This window comes from Filicampus tigris, chromosome 14 (genome assembly GCF_054856515.1).
Source record: "Filicampus tigris isolate MCC_2025a chromosome 14, RoL_Ftig_1.0, whole genome shotgun sequence".
NCBI lineage: Eukaryota > Metazoa > Chordata > Actinopteri > Syngnathiformes > Syngnathidae > Filicampus > Filicampus tigris.
In genome coordinates, this window is record NC_141230.1 from 10,492,603 (window position 1) to 10,508,284 (window position 15,682).

At 39.4% G+C, this 15,682-nt stretch overlaps 1 protein-coding gene across 2 annotated transcripts in view; it reads right to left on the reverse strand.

The window, feature by feature from the left end:
- Nucleotides 1–15,682, reverse strand: part of st6gal2a (ST6 beta-galactosamide alpha-2,6-sialyltranferase 2a) — a 51,789-nt gene that overhangs the window by 13,481 nt on the left and 22,626 nt on the right. The window contains exons 2-5 of one of the 2 annotated variants that reach the window (XM_086051353.1): nt 12,952–14,028; nt 5,530–5,627; nt 4,792–4,893; nt 573–655 (exon numbers count right to left, since the gene is read on the reverse strand). In XM_086051353.1, the coding sequence (XP_085907479.1) occupies nt 573–655; nt 4,792–4,893; nt 5,530–5,627; nt 12,952–13,918 (1,250 nt within the window). In that variant the 5' untranslated portion in view covers nt 13,919–14,028. Of the gene's footprint in view, nt 1–572; nt 748–4,791; nt 4,894–5,529; nt 5,628–12,951; nt 14,029–15,682 lie in introns of both variants that reach the window. The other variant, XM_086051352.1, reaches the window with a different exon arrangement.

Below are 15,682 nucleotides of genomic sequence, written 5' to 3' on the forward strand. Positions count from 1 at the left end.
GTTTGCAATATATGTTTGCAATATGGCGAGGAGGCGCGAGCAGAACACGCATGTTGATTGCTAAGGTCCGGGAGAGCTTGTGAGATTAGTCAACAGTCCATCTCGGCTCAGATGTCAAATTGAGCACAGGATGTCCACACGGGTATTTATGTGCGAGTATATTTGTGTGTATGTTTGTGGATATTGAAAGAAAAGATAACAGATGAAACAACTATATGAAGTATTTGCATCTACAGTCTGCGTAGGTAAACAGTGACTCATGCGATATGTAAAAACATTGTCTGTACGTGTGTACGTTGTGATCGGAGCTTGACAATTTGGCGGGCAAGCACTAATTTCAGTAGCAGGCAGATGGATAAATTCCACACAAAAAATCTGCAAAATAGCAGGGGTACGAATGATGAACTGCAATATATTGTGGGATAATGGCAAGCAATTGTTATTCTGACACCACTTTATGAATATTTTATACTCCTCATCTGATGGACCCAGTCCGGGCTGTAACGATGAGCTTGCTGAGGACTCTACACGTGCCTGTTAGTGTCCAGTGAGTGAATATGAGATGTGCTCACCTGTGAAGCCGGATGATGGAGGGTTGGGCTGGATGTTCGGCTGAGTATTGCCCTGAATCACATCCCAGAGGCCCCAGATGTACCTGGGATGGAGGATGTAGAAGGGCTGGTCAGGATGCAACTTGCGACGTTCCACATACGGGCTGAACAGGTCGTAGTCTGGACTGGCATACCACTGACAAAAGGGGGCAAGGATGGGGGGGGGGGGGGGGACACTGCATCAGACCAAAGGTGCGTATTACAGTGCTACCCAAAAGTCTTAGGCCACCAGTATGAATAATAAACTTTTTCACAGCAGTGATGTTGATATACTAAAACATAAAATACAGTATATAGCCCTTTTCTGGACAACCGGACATTCAAAGCGCCCACAGTGTATACATTATTCATGTGCTCACATATTCACCCTCTGGTGGTGGTAAACTACATATGGAGCCACAGCTGCCTTGGGGCAGGCTGACGGAATTGTGGCTGCCAGTGTGCCCCTCCGACTAGGGCTGTGCAATTAATCGAAATTCAATTACGATTTCGATTATTACACTCCACGGTTACAAAATTGGCATAATCGTAAAACAACGATTATTAATACTAATTTTGAGTTGTTTTGAGGCATGCACACACGAGTTACTCCACCGCGCCGCCCTCTCCAAGCTAGCTAGCTAGCTAGGTAGCCAGCCAGCCCGCACCCTGTACTTCGCAAGTCACACTGCACACGCTCCTACTCAACGTTTTAACAGAGTAACAGACCTAAAAATGGCACAAGACCCGCCACAGGAACGACTTGTAAAGCAAGCAAGGCTCGTCGAAATTGCTTATTTGGTTACATTTTGGGTTTGCAGTGGAAGACGGCGAGTAAAGACGTATAAAGTGCAAGTTGTCTCCAGACAAAGGTCTAAATGTATAGATGAATAGCATGTCTGTTATTCTGTCAAAATTGGCATTTGACTCCAAGCAGTTTACTACTTTGGCAATTTATAAGTGCATAGCAAGTTAACTCGTTTGTTTATACAAGGAAACCATACTTTAATTCATACAATTGCACTTCCATTTTTTTTTTTAAAGAATTTTATAAATGTTGTTGGGTCCAAAACGAACTTAAATTATTATAGCGTTTCAAAGAATTTTGTCTTAATATTTTTTACGTTTAAACCTGTTCTTGTTTAGTAGCAAAAAATAAATGATCGTTTGAATAATCGTGATTTCAATTATTACCAAAATAATTGTGATTAATGTTTTTATTCATAATTGAGCAGCCCTACCTCCGACCATTTCCAAGCATTCACACCCATCCGTACACCAGTGTGAGTGACACTGGGTAAGGTGGGTGAGGTGGGTGAGGTGTCTTGCAAGGACACAACAACACATGCGTCACGGCGGGATTTGAACAGCGCACCCTCCAGTGATTGAATGACCCGCTCTACCTCCTGAGTCACGACCGCCCCACTTTTATTGACTTCATTTGGGTTATTTCTCACGATCCTTTAATTTATTTTTTGTATTCAAGTGAAGTACATTCTCATGTTTGAGGTTGAATTTATGTAACCCAAACATTTGGAATAAATGGGTCATATTTAATCACACCTACTCTTGCTGACTATTGTTGTTTGATTGAGTAGTATCACTTGATCAAGTCTCCTAACATTTCATACAAAAAAGATAATTAAAAGCATGTAACATTCCTGCTGATATTGTACCGTATCGATATTAGTATCGGACCATACGATAGGCTGCAATATTGGTATTGTATCGGAAGTGAAAAGGTTGTATCGGAACGCCCCTATTACTTTTGTCAGATTCATGATGTTTCTAACACAGGAGGATGGACAATTTTGTCCACACGTGCACAATTTTCATAGTGGGAAGGCAATTTTGTATATGACTTGAGTTATATGTGTAGGAGTGCAAGTGTTCTTCACATAGGCATGTCCAATGGCTGAGGCAGCCAGTAGGAAATTGAATGTTTCTCGGAATCAGTCGGACATGTTCTTTGTGGCGACTCTGATAAAAATTAATAAGAGATATAAGCTGTCAATGACTGATGAGCCTCCAGAATGTCTCCATTATGTGCAAATGAAAAATGTCTGCTGGGCATCGCTGAAGGAAAATAACTACTTGGACGAATGGATTCTTCTCATAAAATGTATTGAAGGAAGTAAAGGTCATTTTTAATTTGAAATCAGAGAGTATTGTAATTATTATTATAATCATAATCATAATAATAATAATTATTATTATACTGGAGCCATTTAATTTCCCTCTTTGACCACAACTCTGACTTTATAGATTCTGTACTGTAGCTGTTGTGCTTATGTCAAAATGGCAGTTGTAAAAAAGGTCATTAAAACAGTGAAGCTAGCGGTGGGGTGAGACTTTAATTTATGTAACTGGCGGTACTCAACACAAATTATGGTATCATAAAACCAGACTGTCATTCAAAAATTTTCAGTGTCATGAAAGCAAATGTATTCACCGCCCAACAAATAAAAGATGATGTGCACATCAATTTGGAGCAGCTAGACGCTCATTTTGTGGCCCATTAAATGACATAATGAGAGAGAAGAGCAACAATCTTTCAGGGAAGAAGGTTGGGTGAGTGAAGGTGAGTGAGAAGGCAGTTTTTGTAAAAAAAAAAAATACAAATAAAAAAGTAAAAACTTAAAAAACATTTTAAAAATATTTTTATATTGTATTTTATTATATTTTAGTCTTTATCATACTTAGGAGGATGTTGCTAAATATTAATAATTAAATGATGTTACTTCATGTTGTTGTTATATACGTATCTGGAACATGGTTTTGTAGGATGATACAACAGGAGAATAATAATCATAAATCATAAATAAGCCTTTCCAAAAAAAAAAAAAAAGAAAACACAGCCGAGCTCATAACTGCTTTTTCTATCTAAATGGATCCATTATGTCTAGTGACTGGATTTGCTGTTATCTATAATATTTTTTCCCCTCTCCTTGTTACAGTGGTGCCTTGTTTAATTCCTTGACCATACTAGTAACTCAAAGCACTTGTATCTCAAATCAACTTTCCACATTGAAATGAATAATAATAATCCGTTACAGCCCCCCCCACCAATAAAACATTTTTGTAATTTTTTAAAATGAGAAAATAGCACTGTATAATATTATTTTGTTGTAAAAACATACAGCAATAACGGTATTTAAAAACAAAAAGAGGCACACAATTTTTGTCACACTTTCTCCTTCAATTGTGCTGCTTGTTGTAGTGTGCACTCCAGCCATACAGATTGTACCAGCGAGGCGAGGCTCCTCTTTCGGCTTGTCAGTACAGCAATAATATCCGTTTTTTTTTCCACAGAGGACAAATAATATATGCCTGTGGGTATTGTTCATGGTCTACGTGTGGTGCAGCACAGTTTGTGTTCAGATATCTGTTCCTTAAGGGATAACAGCACCGCCACATAAATACTAATTGTTAGCATTCATGTAGCGGAGGCTATGTGGTTGCTTTAACTACAAAACGTATAATTCTCTTTATTTTACGTTTTGTTTGACAGAAAAATTAACCTGAGAGTGGCAATACATTTTGGAAGCCTCTTTTTTAAAAATATTTACTAAGTATAGTTGACAAACCAGCGGTTGTTGTTACGTCCGTTGAGCCACCTGCCACCATATGGTGCTTGTATCTCAAGTTTGTGCTCCCAAGTCAAAGCAAAAATCAAGAAAGAAATCACCTGATCAACAGCTCACATCAAGAAAAATCGTAAGGTGGGTCACTCTTATCTCAAGGCACCACGGTACTTGATATTTGTATTGTGACAAGCGATACTAGAATTTTATTTGTATTATCCACTAACTGAGTGATTTTTTTTGTATCAAAACCACTTAAATGCAATTGTTGTTAGAATTCATTGAATTATGTATTTTAATGTTTATTATTAAACTGTTGCCTCAATGAATAATATTAGAATGTACATATGAATCTGACATTTTCAAGGGCAGAATAAAGTCATACATACGGTATGTTGATAAATGCTAGCTGACAGTGAATATATAAGACGAGGAAGGGTTGGTGCGCATGTGGAATGCGATAAGAACCTGAAAAATCTTTTCCCTTGAAATGACGTCAGACTGCCTGTATTCCAATACCAAGTACAATTTCCACTAAAACAAATGGACTCTCTCCTGAAACAACTAAAAGAATAACAGTGATAAAGATACAGGGTGATGTGTATGAGCCAACCAACCTTGTGCAGGTTGAGAGTGTAAGGCGCAGGGTCCCAGGCCACCAAGGTTACATTCTTGTAAAGAGAGCTGGTCTGGAAGTGATGCTTTGGACTTGCCATAACCTATAGATGATATTGGACATGCTTTTAATTAACTATCCATCGTTAAAGCGTTTTACCACTGTAACCAAGCAGCTACAGTAAGACATCTAAACACTCTATATAAAATACACAATTTTAAGCAACAAAATTATGTACATGTCAACAACACTGATAACTGTGATGCATAGTTTGCACAGTCTTTTTGAGACCGAGATCAAATTTCAGGACTTTGCAATTTTACAAGAATATAAAGTTGGAATTGCAAGAGTATAAAAGTCATTATTTTTTTAAGAATTACGTTTTAATGAAACAAGAGACGTTGTGATTTTACCATAATGTAGTTGTAATATTAAGAGAATGAAGTGGTAACATTATGTCTCAAACCCAAAATTAGCTGGGATAGGCTCCAGCACATCCACAATCCTAATGAGGATAAAAGGTACAGACAGTGGATGGATGGATGGGCCGATTACATCATCGTAGCTTTGGTAACAGATGTAAACGTTCCTGTATCTGGAGGCAAGGCCATGATTTTTTTCATGTCCCAACATTTTTAACCATATGGTGTCTATTTATATGAATAATTCATGTGTTCCGCCGCACGACATCTAGTACGTCAGCACCAGTCAACCTCATCATTAATATTCATGTTCTCACCAGTGAGTTGATGATGCGTATGGTGGTCTTATTGCCCACGTCTTTCTCGTACCCCTCGGTGGGCGCCGCGTTAAACCTCAACACAGCATCGTGAGCATCTGAAATCACACACATCGGCAATCGCATTACATGATAAACTGCTATGATAAACTGCTATAATTCACACTCACAAAAAAATTCTTTTTTTTTAATTTTATTTTTATTTTTTTTTTTTAACCCCCTGACTGGGTACCTGTAGCTTTAGAGCAGATTGGGCTATTTTACCCAAGGTTGGGTTCATTATTTTGTCCCAAGTCTGCATGCTGGAAGGGCAAAGCCACTCCCACTTAGAATACTCTCAAACTAAACATGTAAAATACAATTAAGGTTTTGCATTTTAAATAACCACACCACTTTGACCTTAGAGTCTGTGGCTTCATGCTAACACATAATGGGAAACGCTATAGACGGGCCAATGAATATAAGCACCTATATAGCATTATTGATAAATACTGTGAAAATTCATTAACACGATCAGTGTCTTCACATAGATGAACACCATTCTTTTTAAATATTATTATTATTTTATTGTTTTCATAAGTGTGTAACAAAATAGTATCCCTTTCACATTAATCAGTATCCTAAAAGGAGCTCTCAGTTGCAAAAAGGTTGGTGACGCCAAGTCAAGAGTTCGCCAGCTGAAGATCTTTATTTGCGCAATAAAAACTCAAAGCATGTTGTGCTGCAATAAATCAAATTTGCATTTGCATGATTGAGTGGAAACACATGAAGACACACTTTTCAGAGGCAAGTGTCACAATCACGCCGCACAATTGCCCTCTAACGGTCAGTCTTGGTAACTGAGCTAGTTATTATTAGACTTGACTTGAATTCGGGCCAAATACATGCAATGCCCAAAAGATGGCACTGCAGTGAGGGAGGAAAAAAGTCTGACAAGCTTCAACCAATCTTGCTTTAATTTACAGTACTTATTATTCCGTGAAAATACGATACAAATACTATTATTTCTAAATAATAACGAAAAAAGATCATTTTGTATGTTGTGTATGATAGCTCAACAGTGTATATGTGAACGGTGTATAGAAATCTATATCAAAAGCTCATATAAAGGCCTTCCCAAATGAATAAAAATAACAAACAATAACTGTACTACATAAATATGTAAGTAACTATAAAATTTATTTGACTGATAAATGCGTAAATTATCAAATGATTAAGTCCAAAACTTTCTTCATAAGCCTCCTAAAAATGGTTAACCTTTTATCAATTGCAAATAAATACACTATCAAAGCCAAATCATAAAAGAATACAAAACCAATGAATATGTCATTAAATATACATTTTTAAGATAAATACATGAGTAAATGTAATTATTGAAGGCCAAAAATAAAATACATAAAAATAAAATGACCTGAATAAAATCAATACACTGCAATGCATTACTGCCACTGTGTGGTCAGCACGATGGAAAGCAGCTTGAGATACATAATAATGATAATAATAATAATAATAATAATAATAATAATAATAATAATAATAATAATAATAATAATAATAATAACTTAGACATATATAAAACTCCATCCGCTGATCTGAACCGCTTATCCTCACAAAGTGCACTGGAGCTGAACCAACTAAACAAAATAACATCCTCCAAAACTGTAGTTTGAGTTTTTATTACAGTAGTTAGATGAATTTATTTTGTATCTGAAGTTTTTGTCCATTGTGTTGACCACACGGTGGCAGTAATGCATTGCACAATGTATGATGAATCTCTCGATCGAACGGAATTGTCATCTACAAGTAACTCGATAAAATATTTCAGCATCTATAGGAGGTCCTTATGCAAGCGCGTTCATATTTCATTACTGCACGTGTTTACAGAATGAATCCACACCATTGCAAACTACAACAACAACAAGAACAATAAACACAGGGTTAAATCAAAGTGCCAATCAAAAGTTCTCTTTGCGAAGAAGAAAAAAATAGGATGAAGCTAGTGTATCGCAGCCCAAAATTCGAACCCCTTGAAAAAATAAAGTAGGCTGAAAGTTAAATAATTCAAGAAATGTCAAAATCACTGAAGTACCCATCGAGTCAAAACTCTTTTAGAACATACAACTGGCATTATGAATACGCTGTGGCTGCTTGGGATTGGGAAGCACGCAATAGTGCTAGAAGAATAGACATGTAATACCATTTTTTAAAAACATTTGACTGCTTACAGTATATACTTCAGAAGTTGGCAGGTGTATGTGTGGGTTAGAGAAAGAGAGAGACACCGGCTTCCTGTGCTTGTGAGCAGGTGTGCTTTTTATGACACTGAGGAGGAACAATGTTGATATTCAAATAAACAAGTGCACAGAGTCACTGTGAAATCTGGAGCTCCCAGCTGGAGATTGATGTTGTACACTTGTTCGTTTTTAGTGTGTTGACATTTGCTTTGTGTTGATTGCTAATCATCCTCTTTCCTCATGTGGGGGTGGGAGTGGTTATTTAGTCAACTGCAGAGAGTACAAGGCTTATATTGTGCTAGGCCATGTATTGAAGGAGAGACAGACATGATGCGCTTTTGCAATATCAAATAACATAATTGCCCTGTGATTGGCTAGCGAACAGTCCCGGGGTGTACCCCAGTGAAGGAATAATTACTAAATAGTTATCCCACATTTGCTTATTATTAATCACCAAATAGCAGCCACACATTTGCCTATCATACTGAGGTTGAATGAACATATAATCCTGAGTGATTGATTACGTTATATTCATATAGTGTGGAGTGGTTTAGTAACATAGTTTTAGATTTGATTACATTATATAGTGTTGAATGATTTAGTAACATGTAGTTTTGGATTAGAGCAATGCTATTAATGGTTTGCAAAATATATATTTGTGTGAAATGTGAATTCTGCCATGAAGAAATTGCTTCTGCTGCAAAGGGAGGGCGTCGACCGTTTTCATATCATTCCTCAACAGCGTTATTAACGTGAAAATAGAACCTCTGAAATGCTGACACATGTACACAGTAATACACACACATAGAGAAACGAGTTCACATGTTTTCAACGGCTCGAACCCCGCTCTTAGGTCGGAAACATCCATGTTATCAGGGACTCCGAAACTCAATAAAAAGAAAGGGTGCCGAAGCTTTTGCAGAACTTAGAGAAAGGTATTGCTTCGCGGACTGTGCGCAGCAATAAAATGTGTTTTCTCTTCGCTCTCCTTGCAAGCTGGTAACAAAGAAATTGAGCGTCTTCTCTCTTTTTGCTGTCTTATTTTGAAATGTCTAATTGATGAACCTAACACCCAGTGAGGATAAGTGGTATAGAAAATGGCTAGTTGGATGGATACGTAACATTGCAGTGGTACCTTGTGAGAAGCTACGAGTGATCTGAAGTTTTTCGAGAGACGAGCCAACATTTGGATGATGTTCTTTCTTTGGCTCACGAGCAAAAATTTTAGATATGAGCGTTGTCTGGTGGCAGTCAACTTAACTCGGACTGCAGCATTTTGGCATAGTGAACGAATCTTTAAAAAATGCTTCAAGCTGTTTAGTGCTACTCCCAGTTGAAGTTTACTGTCAAGCTAAACATAAAGAGATTAGACGTGGATCTCAAACATCCACATAACTTTCCGCTAGAGTTTGCTAGCTCAATGCTAACAATGCAAAACGCTCTAGATGGGCTAACGAATAGCGTCATGGTTGCATTTTTATAAAGCAACAGATATTTGAATGGTGGAGCAACACATTTACATCGATAAAACAATACTCAGAGGCATATATTCTTTTAGAGTGACATTTTTCTTTATTAAAAACACATTGCAAGAAACATGTTGGGGAATTGGAGACTATTTGATACAAGTATTTTGAGTAATGAGCGTGATCATGGAACGAATTAAACTTCTCAAGGCACCCATGTAGTCTAAACGTTGTGTCACCTACTGAAGGATATCTACAACATTTGTCTCAAAAACGCACTCTTCAAACCATATACGTCAGCTTTAGAGATGCAGATGGTGCGTGTCGTTGTAAAGAATGAGAAAAAGATGGCGTCTATTTGAGGTGCAGCATTTATTTATTCAAGAGGATGATTTAGACAGAAATTCATCTGCACATTCTGAAAAAACATAGTTTGAGGGTTCTATTTGAGGCTACACTGCGTGATAAACGGCTTGTTAACAGGTGCAGCCTTTATTTTTTGAAGTGTACGGCACACACAGGAATTAATTGCTGGCATGGTATTTATTAGAGTAGTGGCCTCCATTTGAAGATTCATGGTATTCAGATAAACACAGACACATTGATAGATTGATAGTTAAGGTGCAGCATTTATTCATTGAAGCGGATGGAGCATAAAATAACCAATTTGTGGCATCAATTAGTGTGGAGGCACAGTATGTCTTTGAGAAAATATTGAATCAGAAATATTGGAATATTGAATCAGATAGAAAGCTAGTTGAGGCGCAACGTTAAATTATTCAAGTGGATGGCGCACGAGGGGCAATTAATTGGGATGTGGTGTCTATTAAGGCAGAGGCCTCTATTTGAAGATGTATATGGTATTTACAGAGCTCGAAAAAGATAAATAGATGGTTGAAGTGAGTGCTATTTAATTATTCAAATGGGTGATGCACACATGGAATTCATTAGAGGGTTTCGTCTATTTGAGCGGAGGCCTCTATTTAAAGAGATATATCATTCAGTAGAGAGATCAGGTGCAGCATTTATTCGAGTGGACAACAAATAAATCAGGTGTGGCTACAATTAGAGCGGAGGCCTCCCTTTGAAGAAATATGACGTTCAGATAGATGGCTAGTTGAAGTGCGATGTTTAATTATTCAAGTGGACGATGCACAGGGGAATTCATCGGGGTGTGGCGTGTGTTAGTCCGGACTGCAGAAGCCTCTATCTTTTCAGAGCGATAAGACAGATCATTTCATAAGCAACCGTTAATACATGATGTATTTCACATCACACAAGTATCGACCTTCTGGCTCTTTCAAGGCCTCTTTTCGATGCACAGCAGCTGCCACCATCAATATCAAGTAGTCTGCATGCAGTTGATGTTAACAGAAATATTTTTTATGCATTCAGGAATCAAATTCAAAGAGGCTCCGTGTGATGTAAAGACACCTGATGGATTGCCAGAATGGGGGTTGTTGGGGGTGGGATAACCCCCTCCCGGACATTTTTTTTCCCCTAGTGAGCCATCTGTCATGGATTTCACACCCTCCACTTTTCCTCAAAGCTGCCAAGCTCCCTCATCTACCAATTCGAGTGTGTACATATTCAAAAGATGTGCACTGCTAACTGTGGGCCTGCTTGACATATCAATCAGCGCAGTAACAAGAGGTGATGCAAAACCTGGCTAGTGCAAATGGAAATGCAATGATACATATTCAACATACAGCGAACCCCTGCATAATCGAGGTTCTGCATTCGCACATTCAACTATTTGCAGATTTTTTTTAGGCGAACCACTTTTCCAATATTTGCTGGAAAATCTGCATTCAAGTTTTGCTGATTGTACTTTGTGCAGTTACAGACCACATACAGACATGTCAGTGGTTCAGAAGTGCACTGCGTCATACAGAGAGCTGTTTATGATCATCTTTCCACCTCATGTACCTGACTACAGTACCCCATATATTTGAAACAGCTCTCACGTGTGCTTGCTTTCCCGCACATCAGCAAATCAACTCCACCACTTCCTGTGAATAATCGACCGCAGCGACAGACAGGACAACTACGTGACAACTCACCACCTCCATACATCCTCATTTTGCTTTTTGCTGTCAAGATTCAATGTGTGCATGCAGCTCACCTTTTCTCATTTCATACTATTTGAACAAAATAGTACATTGAAACGTATCAATACACTGAAAAAGGGGTGTATTGAATTCACTCAATTTTATTTCGGCAAATGGTTGCACAAATTAAAATCATTTGGATCCGGATCCAATTTTTAAGTAGTTGTATCGTCTACTTGAAAAAAAAAAAAAAATCACCTGTATCAAGATAATTGTATTTCATGCAACAACTTGACAAAATAAATTTGAGTAAATTCAACAACAATTTTTTTCAATGTAATTTATCTCGGATTAACTGTCACCAATTGCAAGTGATTTATCGGAGGATTTCTTGTTGTTTGTTTGTCTATACTGTATGTGCCCTGTGATTGGCTGGCAACCACTCTGGGTGTAACCCACGTCTCACCCAAAGTAAATCAGAATAGGCTCGAGCTCACCCTAATGAGGACAAGCACTATTTGGTAATTGAGTGCCATAAATGCTGTGCATCATTTACCAGTACTTAATTTGATTTCATCAAGTGGTTGCATGAAATATAATCATCCGAATCCAGATACATTTTTAAGTAGACTTTACATCTACTTAAAAGAATTTATCTGGATCCAGATTATATTCTTTTTGTGCAACCAACTGACAAAATATAATTGAGTAAATTTAACCATCATTTTTTTTCAGTGCGGATGGAAGGATGGATGGGCGGATGTTTCCCTGAATGCCCCGGCAATACAAGGACGGAATTCCAATAATAATCATCTAATTTCTTTCTAGCAGGTCCACTTTGAGCATTCACATTCAATTTCTACAGGTATTATATAATTCTTAGTTCTTCTTAAAATATGTCTCTAAAGCAATGACTGACGAAATGACCCTGAACACAGCACAAATTCAAAAATTCCGCTTGCAGCTTTGTTTCATTTTCTCTGAAATTCCGACAAGAATTTCAATTTTAAAGTGCTTAATTGAAGTGATTATTCACGAAGTGACCCCAAATACCAACAATTTAAGGAACAACTTGCAATATTAGAGTGAATGTTTAATCCACCAGATGGAATTGATCGCTGGTGCCGGGTGAAATCCTCGTTTGTTGAGCCATTCATATTGCATTGTCAAAGGGAGCATGCTATTTTCAACACTTTGCAAAAATAATACACATATGTGGGGATTGACCAATAGTAAAGATTTGGGGAAAAAAAAGTGAGATGTTCAGGTGGATACCAGAGACCTACAATTCCTATTATTTTGTTGTTTGCATCAAACTCGTTGCTGTTGGGTGAGGAGTGGCTCTCTAAACATGCACTGAAAAATATACTGTCAAAAATAAAACATATTAGAGGAGCACGTATTTGCACACATGCACATATTTGGTCCATATTGAAAATAGCATTTTTTGTCATGCATCTGGTTAGGAATTGTGTAGTCCTATGTGGCTTGCCAGTGGCAATGATGACAAATTGTGTCCCCCCCCCACCCATACCCCACCCCCCGGCATTGAAGTTGCCCATTCCTGATGTAGATAGACTATGAGCATTCAAATCCTATCAGATTTTAGTTCAAGTTCAAATTCAAGCCATGCAAGTGACAGCAAATGAAAGGAACTAGAAGGCCACTCACCAATCTCTTTGCCCAGTCCCGATCGGAGGATGGCGCCGGCAGAGGAGACCACGGCACAGGTCCTGAAGCTAGTCCCACCCTGAGACCCGTGCAGCCGCCCCAGTGGGACGGACGGCACGAGACGGGCCCATCCCAGTGAGGAGAAGGGCTCCTCCGATCCGTCCACCGCGCTCAGCTGGGCCTGGGTCTTCATCTGACACAGCAGCTCCTTGGCACTTTGCGAGGCTCGGCGGGGCCCCTTGTAGGCCACGTGGTGTTTGTTGGCCTTCATGTACTCATTCCGGGCTCGCTGCAGCCTCGGGTCCAGCATGTCGGTGGACAAGCGGCCCTGCCACAGGCGCTTCAACAGCGATGCCGACTTGGAGAAGTAGTTCTCCAGGTTAGAAGAAGAGCCAGCGGCCGTCCTGACACCTTCAGTTCTTATTCTGTTTGTCTTCACCTCATCTGCATTTTCTCTCTCATCTTCATCCTCCTCCTCCTCCTCCTCTCCTCCATGGGGCTGCGCTCTGCTCACGTGGTTTTGATATTCCGTATTTTGGGATGTAATTTCCCGACTTTGGACCACCGGGTCGGAGTGAGAGCCCACATTCTCTGTGCCAAAAGAAGACCAGGCCGCCAGAGTCTGGGGGTCCATGTAGTCTTGCCGGCTGATCTCCTGGCTGCCATAGTTGGCGTAGGGCGCACTGTTGCTGGAGGCCGCAGCGCTGGCGCGAGGCTCGGCTTCCGGCGCATCTCCAGGCAAGGTTGGGGTCGAGCTGGAGAATGTGACGGCGTTCTGCTGATGGGAAGCCTGGATGGAGGCCAGGCGGCGGGTGTCGGGGTGTTGGGAGAGCAGGGAGCCAGCGGAGGTAGGCGACTTGTTAACGCGGTAGTCCAGGAAGTACGAGAAAAGGGCGAGAAAGATGAGAACCCAGGCCAGCATTCCCACCAACACGAGCCTCCTCCACTGCCTCATGCTGGACTTCATTACTAAGCGGGGCTCACCAGCAACAAAGCCCTGCAGCTGGAGCAGGAGGGGGGCGTGGGGGAGAGGAGGCGGGGGAGGGCAGGGGTCGGCTGAAACGTCAGCTGGAGGCCCTGGAGGAGAAAGAAAGATCATAAAGAAGGAAGATCTGGTCTGGTATGTTCACATCGAGAACATATCCTTACTCGAAGGCAAGTATGTCCCAGCTTTATGAGTTTTTAAATCAGGCAATACACCATATTGTGTGACCACATTTGGAAAGTTTTTCATCAGGCAATCAAGCTGGCAAATTAGAATCACATGACATAACATTGTTGTCAAGTGAAAAGCAAATATACTCTAAGAAAATGCTATGTGTTCTTTTGTTTCTTTTTTCAATCAAGGAATTACACTAATAAATACAAGATAGTTTCAGTTCATGAAAAAAATCATAGCACTCAAATTTTGAGTGTTGTTTTTGGCCTAAAAATAAGAATAAATTGGCAATCCATTGATCTTTAATGGACATTGACAAAGCCGACCATTCCCTCGTTTGCATGAGTCAAAGATAATGGGCATTTCAATCGACTTTCCCCTATCCTTTGTAGGAAAAAAGACAAATTCCTGCATCCATAAAATACTTCCTTGGTTCCTGCTGATAGCCACAGATTGTCATTTGTGGATTGATTCAATGCCAACGTCAAAGAGTGCCAAGCCGCAAGGAGGGTTGAGAGTAGGCGGCAATGCATATATGTGGAGCGTACGGGAACGATACGTGATCTTGTGCTAAGGCTAATTCCATGGAAAATGGCCTCAGCAAATTGGGGCAAAGGTGAAGGCATTTCTGTTCTTTAGTTTGTATTTACCGGTAAACACATTAATGACATTTACAGAACATATACTCACATCATACATTATTTGTGGTCAAAATAGTGAAGCATCACTAATGACTGCTCTGACCGTTACAATGTTGCTTACAGCATAGCCTGTAGCGTTAATATTGATATGAAGTCGGTGTATTGTGAGTGATGATATTTTGGTACAAGGACTGCCGTGGGCTTGACTCCTAATCAGTGTTAAAATGCCATGTATGTTAGAATAAAAGTAACAAATAAGGACTGATTTTATTCGTGTCACAAATCTCTATTCAAGTGCAACGTAAATGTAGCGGGTGCACGTTGATCGGCTGATCAATTATAGATGAATGTGCATGTTGGAGTGGCATTTCGCTGTGATAGAGGAGGCATATACTTTGAGAATGTATTCATTACTACTGTTTGTAAATAAATACATGGGGTGAGGCCCCTCAAAAAAATAAACACGTCAAATGACAATTGAAAATATTGAGGGGGAAAAAAAATTGCAATTACTGTACAATATTTTTCAAAATCATTCAGCCCTTCTTGTATCCCAGGCCATACTGTATTACTTTGAAAAATCCCTTGTCGTTTAAAAAAGGCTTTATGATCACTCAATTTTGACAATGGAATGATTTAATCCGATGTTAACTGGTTCTAATTATAAAAATAGTTTTAAACGGTGATTGTATTAGAGGTTCTTATGTGCACAGTAAAGGAAGTGAGTGACTGAACCTTTAAATACACATTACGGCACCGCAACCTAGTTAGCCAAAGCTAATTAGAAAAAGATGGTCTCTTAATGTGAGATAGGCTTTTCTCAGTGGGCGAGGGGGGGGGGGGTTCTTGTCAGAGTGAAACCTCTCGTCGTAATTACAGCTTCCTGTCGGTCTTGCCAGAACTTGCAGAGCGCAGCAGAAAGGCTCCCAGG